The sequence below is a fragment of the Salmo salar genome, chromosome ssa17 (genome assembly GCF_905237065.1).
Source record: "Salmo salar chromosome ssa17, Ssal_v3.1, whole genome shotgun sequence".
Lineage (NCBI taxonomy): Eukaryota > Metazoa > Chordata > Actinopteri > Salmoniformes > Salmonidae > Salmo > Salmo salar.
In genome coordinates, this window is record NC_059458.1 from 18,186,763 (window position 1) to 18,201,234 (window position 14,472).

The window sequence follows — 14,472 nt, forward strand, 5'->3', positions numbered from 1 at the left end:
TGTTTCAGATTGTTTTGGGTGATTTCACAAGTTTTTTTTGGAAACTTACCACAAGCAACAATTCACTTCCTCATCATCGTTGTGCAGTACGGGGCCTCTAAAAAAAACATGAACAAATGCTCCAAAAACACCAATATGTAATTTTAGAAACGGAAACGCTCTCAGTATCGTGATGCAGGTGTTTAGATATTGTACACGTTAAATTGTCATTCCGAACATTATCCATAACGTTATATTCCATGCGATGCATTTTATGCAACGTTTCCCCTACCCAGCTCGAGTCGCAACAAAACAGAATATAATGTTGCAATTAAAGTTCAGAATGTTTTTGGAGCCTTTGTTCGTGTTTTTTCAGAGCCCCCATACTGCGACGAGGAAGTGAATCGCTTCTTGATGTACTTTTCTCAAAAACAAGTGAAATCGCAAAAAAGTGTCTGGACCCTTCTATAACATGGAATTTACATAAAAAATTGATTTTGTTGTGAAAAAGCAAACTTCTCATTTAATAGACCAATAAGAAAGAGTTTCAAACCTCTGCCAATAACAGCCAATGTTCTGTTTTCCCCTCCCCTCTCAGACCACTCCCAGATAGTCCCAGCTACAGTAAATTCTTGCTTGAGAAATTGCCCTTTGCTGTTTGTTTCTTTTCGACCATTTTAATTGAAAATAATCAGAGTAAGGTACTTAATTGTTACTCAGAAATGATTTGATATTGTGATAAAAACAGCTGCATTGGACCTTTCAGTGTGTATTCCTGATGTGTTTCAGAGTCAAGCTCCTTGGTCAGGAGAGCTTCGTCAGACTCTGTGAGCACAGGGTAGTACTTTAGATCTGCCCTACCCAGAACTGATCTTGTTCAGCAGAGCCCAAAGCCCAAAAGGCCTGGCTCAGAGCAGGCTGTGAGAACAAAATACCACTGATCTCTCCTCCCTGCTTCAGTCGGTCTGCACACAGCCAGGCCAGCACACATCACCAAGTCATTACAAAACCAAATGAGGAAAAGTATGAGAAAAAAAACATTCCATTTAGATGCAAATGCTTCTCGTTTCCTCTCCACACTGACAATGTATCTCTGTGGCTCTTCCGGAGAGCGAAGGAGAAGCGAGGGTTAAACCGGTGATAGATGAGTAGTGACAGGTGGGACCGCAGCTAGTTTTCAGGGGATGAGGTCGCGTGCGTCGCCGCTGCACACATTCATTTACCCACAAAGCTGTGTGGCGCCCCACTGAGAGCCTGACAGCAAGCCAATTACTATGGGCACCATGACAACAACCAGCCAGCCCCAAAATAACCCAAAAAGCTGACATTTGGTTCATATAGCAGGATCAAACTGTTAATGGGCGATGACAGAGCAGAATGTTTAAAAATGGGGTTTGACAGTTAATAGGTCTTAACACACTGTGGTACTTGTGGGTAGTCTGGCTGCACTGTATTCATTTATAAAGTAGTGGAACTCTAGTCTGGACAATTATACACACTGACAGCTCCTTATTGAGCCATCACAGAAGAGGCAACAAGTAATGGTCATTTCACTTTCTATGCCTGGGTGACAGTCAATACAAGAGATTTCTTAGTACCAACGGGACTCATTGATGTGTCACATATAACTACCCCAGGACCACAGACATGCCTAGGATATAGTTGTATGGTCCCAAAAAATATCCTTTCAATGGAATGCTTGAAAAACAGTCCTTCTTAGAGCCAGTTAACAAATGTTCATACAAATGTTTATTTTACACAAATGCCTGTTATATAGTGAAATTGACACATTGGTTATAATGCGTTGTCAGGTCAGTAAAAAGCAGAGGTCTACAGTATGGGTGCAACCTGGCTAACCTTTAGCCAACCTGGCAGTAACAGCACAAACAGATCTGTGACCAGGCCAGCAAACCATGACAGAGGTCAATACCCAGGTTAGCATTTATTGGGATGACTCCTGTACTGGAGGCAGCTCTACAGAGTGGTCACTAGCTGCCACAGGCACAAAGGCATGATCTTAACCACACTGCAAACACTAACCTTAAATTAAGAACAAAAAGCCATTTTTTGTTTTTATGAATTTTTGCCATACAGACAATTTGACTTTGCCACTGGCACATCTAGCGGAAATCGCTCAGTCCTGCCTCCAGGGCAAGACTAATCCCAATAAACGTCAATCTGCGGTCAATACAGGGAAGGCTGAGCATGTGATAAGGGAATGGCATATGCACACGCTTAGCTACATAAATACATACAGTGTAAAGACAAAGTCCATCAATTATGGGTACAAAAGACTCCCAGTGCTATAAGTATAAAAATATGTTTGTTTTCATGACGAGTGAGAAAAGAGAATTGCATTTCCAAGTGGCTTTTATGAGCCACATGCTGATCGTTAAAAATGGTTTGTGTATAACCTGACACGGCACCACGCGTTTGTTTTTGAATGTGTGAAAATGTGTCAGCAGCCAACAGCAACCCCTTACCAGACCAAAGTCTGACACCTTCTGGTTTGTCTGCCAGGGGGCGCTGACGGACAGTTTTGTATTCCATGAATGACATGCAGAGCTGTAATACCGGAGGACCTCTACAAGCCAGATGTCCATTCTACATGGGGATTTATGAGATCTTAAGTAGATAGGATCCTGATCACCTCCGAAACAACTCATCCTGGATGGATCTCAATCTGCCACTCACATTCACTAGGGGAGAATATAGGATTCTGATGTCATGATGGATTTTTATGTTCATCCTTTTTAAATAAGGAACAGATTCAAAGCCATCGGGTCCCCAGATTCACGGCTCAACATGATATATCGCTTGATGACATTGTAATAGAAGACTAATCAGACGGGTGAGTTACAAGGGAGGCTCCTTCACCCCCTCATACCGTACTCACCATCTCAAGAGGCGATTAGCTTAATTAACCGCTTAGACATTCAATGGTAATAACTACAGAATAGAGTTCTGCGTACAAGGTACACCGGCAGATTGAGGCTGTGGTCCAAATCAGTGTCATATGTTAGTTGTATCTGTGCATCGTCTCTCCTGGAGTGCTCTACCATGCAAAGGAAGCGTGATAGAAGTGAAAGCCTGAACCCCGAGAAGAGGTATCGCTTTATAAAAAGGTAATTGTTAGTGTCAGCAAATCCAGGGTCCTTAATGGGCACGTTATCAAAATATGACTACGCTGGGAAGTGGGACCATCCTATGAAAAATGTAAAAGTGGAACGAGACAGCAGAACATCTCCAAAATCCATTACAGAAGCTGTAAATATTGACTTACATCAGAAATCAGAATCCTTATGGAATAATACTTTGGGTTTTAAACGTTTGAAGAGCTCTGCTTTACAAACCAGCCATGAGTGTATAATGGTATGTTGAAAATGTTACACATGTTAATTTGGGATATGGATGGACCATTCTGAGCCCGTGTTGACAGTAGAACTTATAAAAGAACATAGTCCTGTATAGTACAGAATAACCTGTTACAGAGAGAGAGTTGGCTTGTAGACGAGATGTACTGCAGTATAACATGCTGTTGCATTGCTACATTGCGCCTGGGAAAGTGCTGCTGTATGCATAAGCCGTACTACAGTACATACTTTGAGGTCGAAAAATATAGATTTTTTTTTAGCAGATCCCCTGGAGATTCAAGGACTTCAGCCTTGGGGGTAATCGTAAAATTGGCATTGAATTTGAATTTCTATTTAACATCACCAATAACAGCTTAAACAAGGGTTTTGTTTAAATCAGAACAATGAATGCTACCGATATTCATTTCTTGCTCTGTACACCCACAGATCAGTATATAAGGAAATGGGAGGGAGATTGACCCAGTACGCATAGACTTAAACAGCATTATATCACAATGTGTTTATACATAATCAATATACAGATGTAGAGAACATGTGCATGTAACGTAAAAAATGTAAATTAAGTAGCTATAGTTTCAGAACAGCAGACAGGCCTGAGACGCTGGTGTTAAAAGATACATTTTGTCCAGAAGTTAAATAGTGGCAGTTCACCATCTGTAGTGGTTTGGCTGAGGGGGAATGAAGGAATGTCCATGGCAACAGTAGTGTCATTTGACTCTTTGGTGAGATGTCAAAATGGCCGTCCCCCTCCTCCTTCGGTCTCCACTTTCTGTCTGGAGTCATGGAATTAAAACAATTCCTTGTCTTGAGCTCTGCATCGGTCTTTCAGAGGTGGAACAACTGATTGTGTTCATAGACATTGACACATATGCAGTTGTGTGCACACATTGTTCATCTACAGAGTCCAATTCAATCTTCTGTGTGTGCATGCAAGACAAGTCAAATTCATCACCGGTGTATATTTTTTTAAACATTTGTTTTATATTAACTCATAAACCAGGCAAACCATAGATAAAAAGGATAATATATTCCAACATGTGTAACATATATATTCATATATAATATAAAACTCCAAAAATAAAATAAAACTGCAAACCCAAAATAAAACCATTTTAAAAACAAAACTAAAAAAAGGTGTGTGGTGGTAAAATCAGTTGTCCAGTTCTACACAGAGGTCTCTGACTGTAGCCGCAGGACGAACTTGTGCGACTTGGGGTCGATGAACTCCTCTGAAAGCTGGATATAGGGGATCCTTTTGGCCGTCACCACCAGGCTGAAGTCTATGCACTTGAGGAGGAAGATGGTGCCCTCCTTGAGGCCGCTGGTGACCGACGCCTCGCTGACCAGAGTCCACTGCCGGGCCAGCCAGCGCTCGCGGCCGTACTGCAAGGTGGGCCCGGGGGTCAGGTAACTCTCCAGGAAGGCCTATGAGGAGAGGAGTTAGCACTTTCCCAATAACATAATTATTTGTTACTACTATACAAGTAAGGTGCCACTCAAAGGAGTTGGTCAAAACCAGTGGGGGATGATGTCACCTTAAGTTGGTGGACGGGCTCATTGTAATGGCTGGAATGGAATAGAATGAAATGAAAATCAAACTATTCCATTCCAGCCATTACAATCCGCTTGTCCTCCGATTTCTCCTCCCACCAGCCTCCACTGATCAGAACACTTGGTCACCTTGGGCGTCATGTTGTTGGTGATGCAGAAGGCCAGGTGCTGCTGGATGCTCTCCATGCTGTGGCAGTGCTGCTGCCTGGTGGTGCGGAGGTACTTCTGCAGGGAGCGGGCCATGGAGGGGAAGATGGCCTGGGCGGCCTCGCGGGGGTCCATCACGTCCCCGGGGGCTTTCTTCTGCTCCTCCTCCTGCATGCGCTTGATGTGTGTGAAGGCCTCCTCTACCGCCACCACCAGTCTAGGAGGGCACAATGTGGTTGTTCAGCGCACAATGGTGGAGTGTATACTTCTACTACAGTGGCTTTGGAAACATCTAAAAAGGCTTTACATGGAATAGGAGGAACAACAAAAATACAGTGCCTTGCGAAAGTATTCGGCCCCCTTGAACTTTGACCTTTTGCCACATTTCAGGCTTCAAACATAAAGATATAAAACTGTAATTTTTTGTGAAGAATCAACAACAAGTGGGACACAATTATGAAGTGGAACGAAATTTATTGGATATTTCAAACTTTTTTAACAAATAAAAAACTGAAAAATTGTCCGTGCAAAATTATTCAGCCCCCTTAAGTTAATACTTTGCAGCGCCACCTTTTGCTGCGATTACAGCTGTAAGTCGCTTGGGGTATGTCTCTATCAGTTTTGCACATCGAGAGACTGAAATCTTTACCCATTCCTCCTTGCAAAACAGCTCGAGCTCAGTGAGGTTGGATGGAGAGCGTTTGTGAACAGCAGTTTTCAGTTCTTTCCACAGATTCTCGATTGGATTCAGGTCTGGACTTTGACTTGGCCATTCTAACACCTGGATATGTTTATTTGTGAACCATTCCATTGTAGATTTTGCTTTATGTTTTGGATCATTGTCTTGTTGGAAGACAAATCTCCATCCCAGTCTCAGGTCTTTTGCAGACTCCATCAGGTTTTCTTCCAGAATGGTCCTGTATTTGGCTCCATCCATCTTCCCATCAATTTGAACCATCTTCCCTGCCCCTGCTGAAGAAAAGCAGGCCCAAACCATGATGCTGCCACCACCATGTTTGACAGTGGGGAGGGTGTGTTCAGGGTGATGAGCTGTGTTGCTTTTATGCCAAACAGTTCAATTTTGGTTTCATCTGACCAGAGCACCTTCTTCCACATGTCTGGTGTGTCTCCCAGGTGGCTAGTGGCAAACTTTAAACGACACTTTTTATGGATATCTTTAAGAAATGGCTTTCTTCTTGCCACTCTTCCATAAAGGCCAGATTTGTGCAGTATACGACTGATTGTTGTCCTATGGACAGAGTCTCCCACCTCAGCTGTAGATCTCTGCAGTTCATCCAGAGTGATCATGGGCCTCTTGGCTGCATCTCTGATCAGTCTTCTCCTTGTATGAGCTGAAAGTTTAGAGGGACGGCCGGGTCTTCGTAGATTTGCAGTGGTCTGATACTCCTTCCATTTCAATATTATCGCTTGCACAGTGCTCCTTGGGATGTTTAAAGCTTGGGAAATCTTTTTGTATCCAAATCCGGCTTTAAACTTCTCCACAACAGTATCTCGGACCTGCCTGGTGTGTTCCTTGTTCTTCATGATGCTCTCTGCGCTTTAAACGGACCTCTGAGACTATCACAGAGCAGGTGCATTTATACGGAGACTTGATTACACACAGGTGGATTCTATTTATCATCATTAGTCATTTAGGTCAACATTGGATCATTCAGAGATCCTCACTGAACTTCTGGAGAGAGTTTGCTGCACTGAAAGTAAAGGGGCTGAATAATTTTGCACGGCCAATTTTTCCGTTTTTTATTTGTTAAAAAAGTTTGAAATATCCAATAAATTTCGTTCCACTTCATGATTGTGTCCCACTTGTTGTTGATTCTTCACTAACAATTACAGTTTTATATCTTTATGTTTGAAGCCTGAAATGTGGCAAAAGGTTGAAAAGTTCAAGGGGGCCGAATACTTTCGCAAGGCACTGTATATAGAAGTAAAACAATTACCTGCACTTGTCTTTTCCTACTAGCCTTGAATTAGCTGATAACTACAGTACCAGTCAAATGTTTGGACACACATACTAATTGAAGGGTTTTTCTTTATTTTTACAATTTTCTAAGTTGTACAATAATAGTGAAGACATCAAAACTATGGAATCATGTAGTAACCAAAAAAGTGTTAAATCAAAATATATTTTATATTTGAGATTCTTCAAAGTAGCAACCTATGCCTTGATGACAGCTTTGCACACTCTTGGCATTCCCACAACCAGCTTCATGAGGTAGTCACCTGGAAAGCATTTCAATTAACAGGTGTGCCTTGCTAAAAGTTAATTTGTGTAATTTCTTTCCTTCTTAATGCGTTTGATCCAATCAGTTGTGTTGTGACAGGGTAGAGGTAGTATACAGAAGGTAGACCTATTTGGTAAAAGACCAAGTCCATATTATCGCAAGAACAGCTCAAATACACAAAGAGAAACAACAGTCCATCATTACTTCAAGACATGAAGGTCAGTAAATCCGGAAAATGTCGAGAACTTTGGACGTTTCTTCAAGTGCAGTCGCAAAAACCATCAAGCGCTATGATGAAACTGGCTCTCATGAGGAATGCCACAGGAAAGGAAGACCCAGAGTTACCTCTGCTACAAAGGATAAGTTTAGAGTTACCAGCCTGCAGCCCAAATAAATGCTTCACAGAGTTCAAGTAACAGACACATCTCAACATCAACTGTTCAGAGGAGACTGCGTGAATCAGGCCTTCATGGTCAAATTGCTGCAAAGAGACCACTACTAAAGTACACCAATAAGAAGAGGAGACTTGCTTGGGCCAAGAAACATGAGCAATGGACATTAGACCGGTGGAAATCTGTCCTTTGGTCTGATGAGTCCAAATTTGAGATAAAAAAAAAGAAAACAATTGTTGATCTTTGTGAGACAGTGTAGGCGAATTCCGCATGTGTGGTTTCCACCGTGAAGCATGGAGGTGGTGGTGTGATGGTGCTTTGCTGGTGACACTCTCTGTGATTTATTTAGAATTCAAGGCACACTTAACCTGTTAGGGCTAGGGGGCAGTATTGACACGGCTGGATAAAAAACATACCCGATTTAATCTGGTTACCACTCCTACCCAGTAACTAGAATATGCATATACTTATTACATATGGATAGAAAACACCCTAAATTTTCTAAAACTGTTTGAATGGTGTCTGTGAGTATAACAGAACTCAAATGGCAGGTCAAAACCTGAGAGATTCCTTTACAGGAAGTGGCCTGTCTGACCATTTCTTGAACTTCTTTTCCATCTCTATCATTTACTAAGGATCTCTGCTCTAACGTGACACTTCCCACGTCGTCCATAGGCGCTCAGAGCCCGGGAAAAAACAGAATGTCGTCATTCCAGCCCCAGGCTGAAACACATTATCGCCTTTCTCAAGTGGCCGATCAAGGGACACTGGGCTTAGGCGCGTGACCCGACCGCCCCTGCCTTTGGGATTTTTTCCTCTGTTTGCCGAAAAGGAGATTCCCTGTCGGAATATTATCGCTTTTCTACGAGAAAAATGGCGTAAAAATTGATTTTAAACAGCGGTTGACATGCTTCGAAGTATGGTAATGGAATATTTAGAATTTTATTGTCACGAATTGCGCCATGCGCGCGACACTCTTTACTATTTCGGATAGTGTCTGGAACGCACGAACAAAACGCCGCTATTCGGATATAACGATGGATTATTTTGGACCAAACCAACATTTGTTATTGAAGTAGCAGTCCTGGGTGTGCATTCTGACGAAGACAACAAAAGGTAATCAAACTTTTATAATAGTAAATATGATTATGGTGAGTGCTAAACTTGCCGGGTGTCTAAATAAGCGAGCCCGTGATGCCTGGGCTATGTACTTAGAATATTGCAAAATGTGCTTTCACCAAAAAGCTATTTTAAAATCGGACATATCGAGTGCATAGAGGAGGTCTGTATCTATAATTCTTAAAATAATTGTTATGCTTTTTGTGAACGTTTATCGTGAGTAATTTAGTAAAATGTTAGCGAATTCCCGGAAGTTGCGGGGTATGCTAGTTCTGAACGTCACATGCTAATGTAAAAAGCTGGTTTTTGATATAAATATGAACTTGATTGAACAAAACATGCATGTATTGTATAACATAATGTCCTAGGGTTGTCATCTGATGAAGATCATCAAAGGTGAGTGCTGCATTTAGCTGTCTGGGTTTTGGTGACATTATATGCTGGCTTGAAAAATGGGTGTCTGATTATTTCTGGCTTGGTACTCTGCTGACATAATCTAATGTTTTGCTTTCGTTGTAAAGCCTTTTTGAAATCGGACAGTGTGGTTAGATTAACGAGAGTCTTTAAATAGCTGTAAAATAGTCATATGTTTGAGAAATTGAAGTAATAGGATTTTTAAGGTTTTGAAAATCGCGCCACAGGCTGCCAGTGGCTGTTACGTAGGTGGGACGCAAGCGTCCCACCTAGCCCATAGAGGTTAACCAGCATGGCTTCCACAGCATTCTTCAGCGATATGCCATCCCATCTGGTTAGCGCTTAATGGGACTATCATTTGTTTTTCAACAGGACAATGACCCAACACACCTCCAGGCTGTGTAAGGGCTATTTGACCAAGAAGGAGAGGGATGGAGTGCTGCATTAGATGACCTGGACTCCACAATCACCCGACCTCAACCCAATTGAGATGGTTTGGGATGAGTTGGACTGCAGAGTGAAGGAAAATCAACCAACAAGTGCTCAGCATATGTGGGAACTCCTTCAAGACTGTTCAAAAAGCATTCCAGGTGTGGCTGGTTGAGAGAATGCCAAGAGTGTGCAAAGCTGTCATCAAGGCATAGGTTGCTACTTTGAAGAATCTAAAATATAATTTGATTTGCTTAACCTCTTACATCTAGACGTTCCGCTAGTGGAACACCTGCTCCAATATCCAATGATGGGCGTGGCGCGAAATACAAATTCCTCTAAAATCCGAAAACTTCAATTTTTCAAACATATGACTATTTTACAGCATTTTAAAGACAAGACTCTCGTTAATCTAACCACACTGTCCGATTTCAAAAAGGCTTTACAGCGAAAGCAAAACATTAGATTATGTCAGCAGAGTACCCAGCCAGAAATAATCAGACTACCCATTTTTCAAGCTAGCATATAATGTCACAAAAAACAAAACCACAGCTAAATGCAGCACTAACCTTTGATGATCTTCATCAGATGACAACCCTAGGACATTATGTTATACAATGCATGCATGTTTTGTTCAATCAAGTTCATATTTATATCAAAAACCAGCTTTTTTACATTAGCATGTGACGTTCAGAACTAGCATACCCCCGCAAACATCCGGTGAATTTACTAAATTACTCACGATAAACGTTCACAAAAAACATAACAATTATTTTAAGAATTATAGATACAGAACTCCTCTATGCACTCGATATGTTCGATTTTAAAATAGCTTTTCGGTGAAAGCACATTTTACAATATTCTCAGTAGATAGCCCGGCATCACAGGGCTAGCTATTTAGACACCGACCAAGTTTAGCACTCACCAAAATCAGATTTACTATTAGAAAAGTTTGATTACCTTTGATGTTCTTCGTCAGAATGCACTCCCAGGACTGCTACTACAATAACAAATGTTGGTTTGGTCCAAAATAATCCATCGTTATATCCAAATAGCGCCGTTTTGTTCGTGCGTTCCAGACACTATCCGAATGGTAAATAAGGGTCGTGCGCATGGCGCATTTCGTGACAAAAGATTTCTAAATATTTCATTACCGTACTTCGAAGCATGTCAACCGCTGTTTAAAATCAATTTTTATGCCATTTTTCTCGTAAAAAAAGCGATAATATTCCGACCGGAAATCTGCGTTTCGGTAAATAGAGGGAAAAACAGAAAGACGGGGGCGGCCAGTGCACGCGCCTAAGCCCACTGTCCCCTGATCGGCCACTTGACAAACGCGATAATGTGTTTCAGCCAGGGCTTTGAATTACGTCATTCAGCTTTTTCCCGGGCTCTGAGAGCCCATTGGAGCCGTAGGAAGTGTCACGTAACAGCAGAGATCCTTTGTAATGGATAGAGATGACAAAGAAGGCCAAGAAATGGTCAGACAGGGTACTTCCTGTACAGAATCTTCTCAGGTTTTGGCCTGCCAAATGAGTTCTGTTATACTCACAGACACCATTCAAACAGTTTTAGAAACTTTGGAGTGTTTTCTATCCAAAGCTAATAATTATATGCATATTCTAGTTTCTGGGCAGGAGTAATAATCAGATTAAATCGGGTACGTTTTTTATCCAGCCGTGAAAATACTGCCCCCTAGCCATAACAGGTTAACACTTTTTTGATTACTACATGATTCCATATGTGTTATTTCATAGTTTTGATGTCTTCACTACTATTCTACAATGTAGAAAATAGTAGAAATAAGGAAAAACCCTTGAATGAGTAGGTGTGTCCAAACTTTTGACTGGTACTGTGCTTTATTTAGGGAAAACTTTAACTACAACTGTGTCTCACCTAGCTATCTTAAGATGAATGCACTAATTATAAGTTGCTCTGGATAAGAGTGTCTGCTTAGTGATTCAAATGTAAATGTAATCTAATATCAAACCAAAGAGATGAGACATACTTTAGTATCTGTTTGTTTGGTATGTCCAAACGGGTCCTTTACCACAAATACGTACAAAAACAATCCCCATATGTCCTTCCATTCATTTACCAAACAGCCAACCCCCCCCAAACCTGTCTCTCACCGGGCCTTGCGTTTGCGGACACGTCTCTCGTGCTCCGCCTCCTCGTAGTACAGCTCGTTGTGACTGGCGTCTCGGCGGCGGGCGGCAGCGGCAATCATAGCCCGAGACTGGGAGTGGGCCAATCCGGTCGCGGCGTTGTTCTCAGGGCCTAGGGAGGCAGACAACAGAGGGATGCTAGGTTAATACAGGTGTTCATTATATTCACTGATACAGAATCTTGCAAAGTCAGAGTGTCAAGATATCTCCACACTAACAAACATGCCCAATACTCAGCGTAACACAGACATACAGACACTTTAAAAAAAACTGTGACAACTGAAAGACTTCTTTGCGTCTTTGAATAGTAGTAAAACCTAAAATCGTAATGGACGGAACACTGTAATCATCAAAAAGAAAATTGATATAGTTGAAAATGCATTTTCCAAGTTCAAACCACCACACCCACGCATCCACTGTGTAACATTCAGTTATTCCGGGTTCTCTGCTACTCCGCCTCTCTGTGTCTTTAGGCGGTGCCGAGTGTCCGTCTTAATAAACTTCCCCCAGCCAACTTCAAAAGTTGAATGTCAGGCGCATGTCATTATGACAGCGTTAATATGCAAGAGAGCGACGGCTCATGTTAATAGGGGCTAAGAGAGGGAGCTGCTGCAGTATTAATGTAGGGTAGGCTGGGGGTTCGGGACGGGAGAATTCGATTATATATCAATGCCCCATTTCTCCAGTCTGAGAAACGGCAGCCATGTTTGCACTGCCAGTCAGGTCATGAACCAGTCAACTCACCAACCCAAAAGGGAGATTTGTTTTCTTTTGAAGTAGTAATGTTGGGGGTTAATACCACAAAGAAGAATTACCTGGTGATCAAAAGAACACCGCTTGCTTGATGTAAAGGAGAGAGCCCTGTGGGCATTTCAGTATAAAATATAGTACAGAAAAGCTCAACTTTGGGAATTAAGGGTGACTGTCTACGAATATCATGATTCATTTCAGCAAAGCCATGTCTCCTGCTGCCTCATCTGAAGTGTGTGTTCGAACAGCCTCTACCATGCTTAGTGGTTAGGTGATGGACCTTGGTCATGGATAATGGAGGGAGGATAGTCTCTCTCCCAGACTACCCCAAATCACTGTCCCTGCTGCAGTTACTGTGATGACACTCCCCAGAGACCAGCTCCTCAATGAGGAGAACGAGAGGAGAGTGACAGAGTGGGCAGTATAGCTATTGATTTAAATCTGCTGGCTGTCTCATCTCTGAGCTCTACTGGAGGGAGGAGGGGGGAGGAGGAGGGAGGCAGAGAAAGAATAGAGGGAGGAAGAGAGCGAGAGCCAGAGCGAGAGAGAGAGGGTGGGCGGTACACTTATGGGGAACGCAGAGTAGAAGGAGATTGCTTCATGAGTAGTCATAAGCAGTCCTGATGCCTCTTCACTTCTAAACATGTTCAAACAAATGCATTTATTTGGTTTCCCTCTCTCCAGATATCCTATTAGGTTTCGCTCTTGCCCAGAGCTGATTTTTACAAATTGAACAAATTATTATTCCATATCAGAAACAGTCAAAGCAAATGTTCAGCTAAAAGTGAAAACGTATAACACGCTAGTAAATAGAAGCAGCGATAAATAGTCACTAGGTCAACGTCGATAGTGACGTCACATGCTTCGGGTGTGGCCTACACAAGCGAGTTTAATCATTTCACAGCTGTGTCTCTAAACCAATGAGGCATGCCGATTACAGTGGAGAGCAAGGGGATTGGTTTGGTGTGCAGCTCCAGTGAGAGAGAGGCAGGTTAGTCAGTGAGTCCAGACAGTGTTCAGAGATGCAGGGTTTTAGTGAGAGACACTACTGAACTTACTATCCAAAAGGTAAGCTTTCAGTTTGGCTTTAAAGACCTCTGGGTGTTAGAGAGCAACCGAAGAGAGGAGAGAGTCAAACATCAAGCCCAAAGGACAGATAAGAGAAACAGATATAGAGGAAACGTAAAGATAAACCCAAGGAGTCTCCATGCACTCACCAGTGGCGGGGGATGCCGGGGACTCACCATCCACATTATACACCTTGAGGCTGGCCAGGTGCTTGGCGGCCCGGGACTTAGAGGCGGTGAGCAGGGCCGGGTTGTGGACAGAGAAGTCCCTGTAGTAGTTCTCTATGATGGCCAATGCTGCCCGCTGAATACTGCGCACGCAGGCACACACACACACGCACACACACACACACGCAGGCACACACACACGCACACACGCAGGCACACACACACACGCAGGCACACACACACGCAGGCACACACACACGCACGCAGGCACACACACACACACACACACACACAGAGGAAGAATAAGGAGAAGGAGATTTACATGGAACCTGGACATAGAGGATAAAAAAAAATGTACTTAAGCTAACAAATAAACTACAACAAAACAAAGTGAATAATGCATGTCTCAGAGAAATAAACTCTGATTTTACAAATCCATAAAAACAGGAAAACCAGACGCTGCAAGGTCTGACACTGAGGGGGGAAGATAGGAGTGATTAGAGAGACAGAGAGAGAGATTAGAGAGACAGAGGAGACAGAGAGAGAGATTAGAGAGACAGAGGAGACAGAGAGAGAGATTAGAGAGACAGAGGAGACAGACGAAAGACCGAGAGACAGACGAAAGACTGAGAGACAGACGAAAGACACAGACGAAAGAGAGACACAGACAG

The 14,472-nt window shown here is 42.6% G+C and overlaps 1 protein-coding gene across 2 annotated transcripts in view; it reads right to left on the reverse strand.

Annotated features, from left to right (window-relative positions):
* Nucleotides 1-1,705: 1,705 nt before the first annotated feature.
* The window catches only part of LOC106575319 (vang-like protein 1), a 55,695-nt gene continuing 42,928 nt past the window's right edge, over nucleotides 1,706-14,472 (reverse strand). The window contains exons 6-9 of one of the 2 annotated variants that reach the window (XM_014151785.2): nucleotides 13,811-13,944; nucleotides 11,781-11,928; nucleotides 5,034-5,268; nucleotides 1,706-4,778 (exon numbers count right to left, since the gene is read on the reverse strand). In XM_014151785.2, coding sequence (XP_014007260.2) covers nucleotides 4,518-4,778; nucleotides 5,034-5,268; nucleotides 11,781-11,928; nucleotides 13,811-13,944 — 778 coding nt within the window. In that variant the 3' untranslated portion in view covers nucleotides 1,706-4,517. Of the gene's footprint in view, nucleotides 4,779-5,033; nucleotides 5,269-11,780; nucleotides 11,929-13,783; nucleotides 13,945-14,472 lie in introns of both variants that reach the window. The other variant, XM_014151782.2, reaches the window with a different exon arrangement.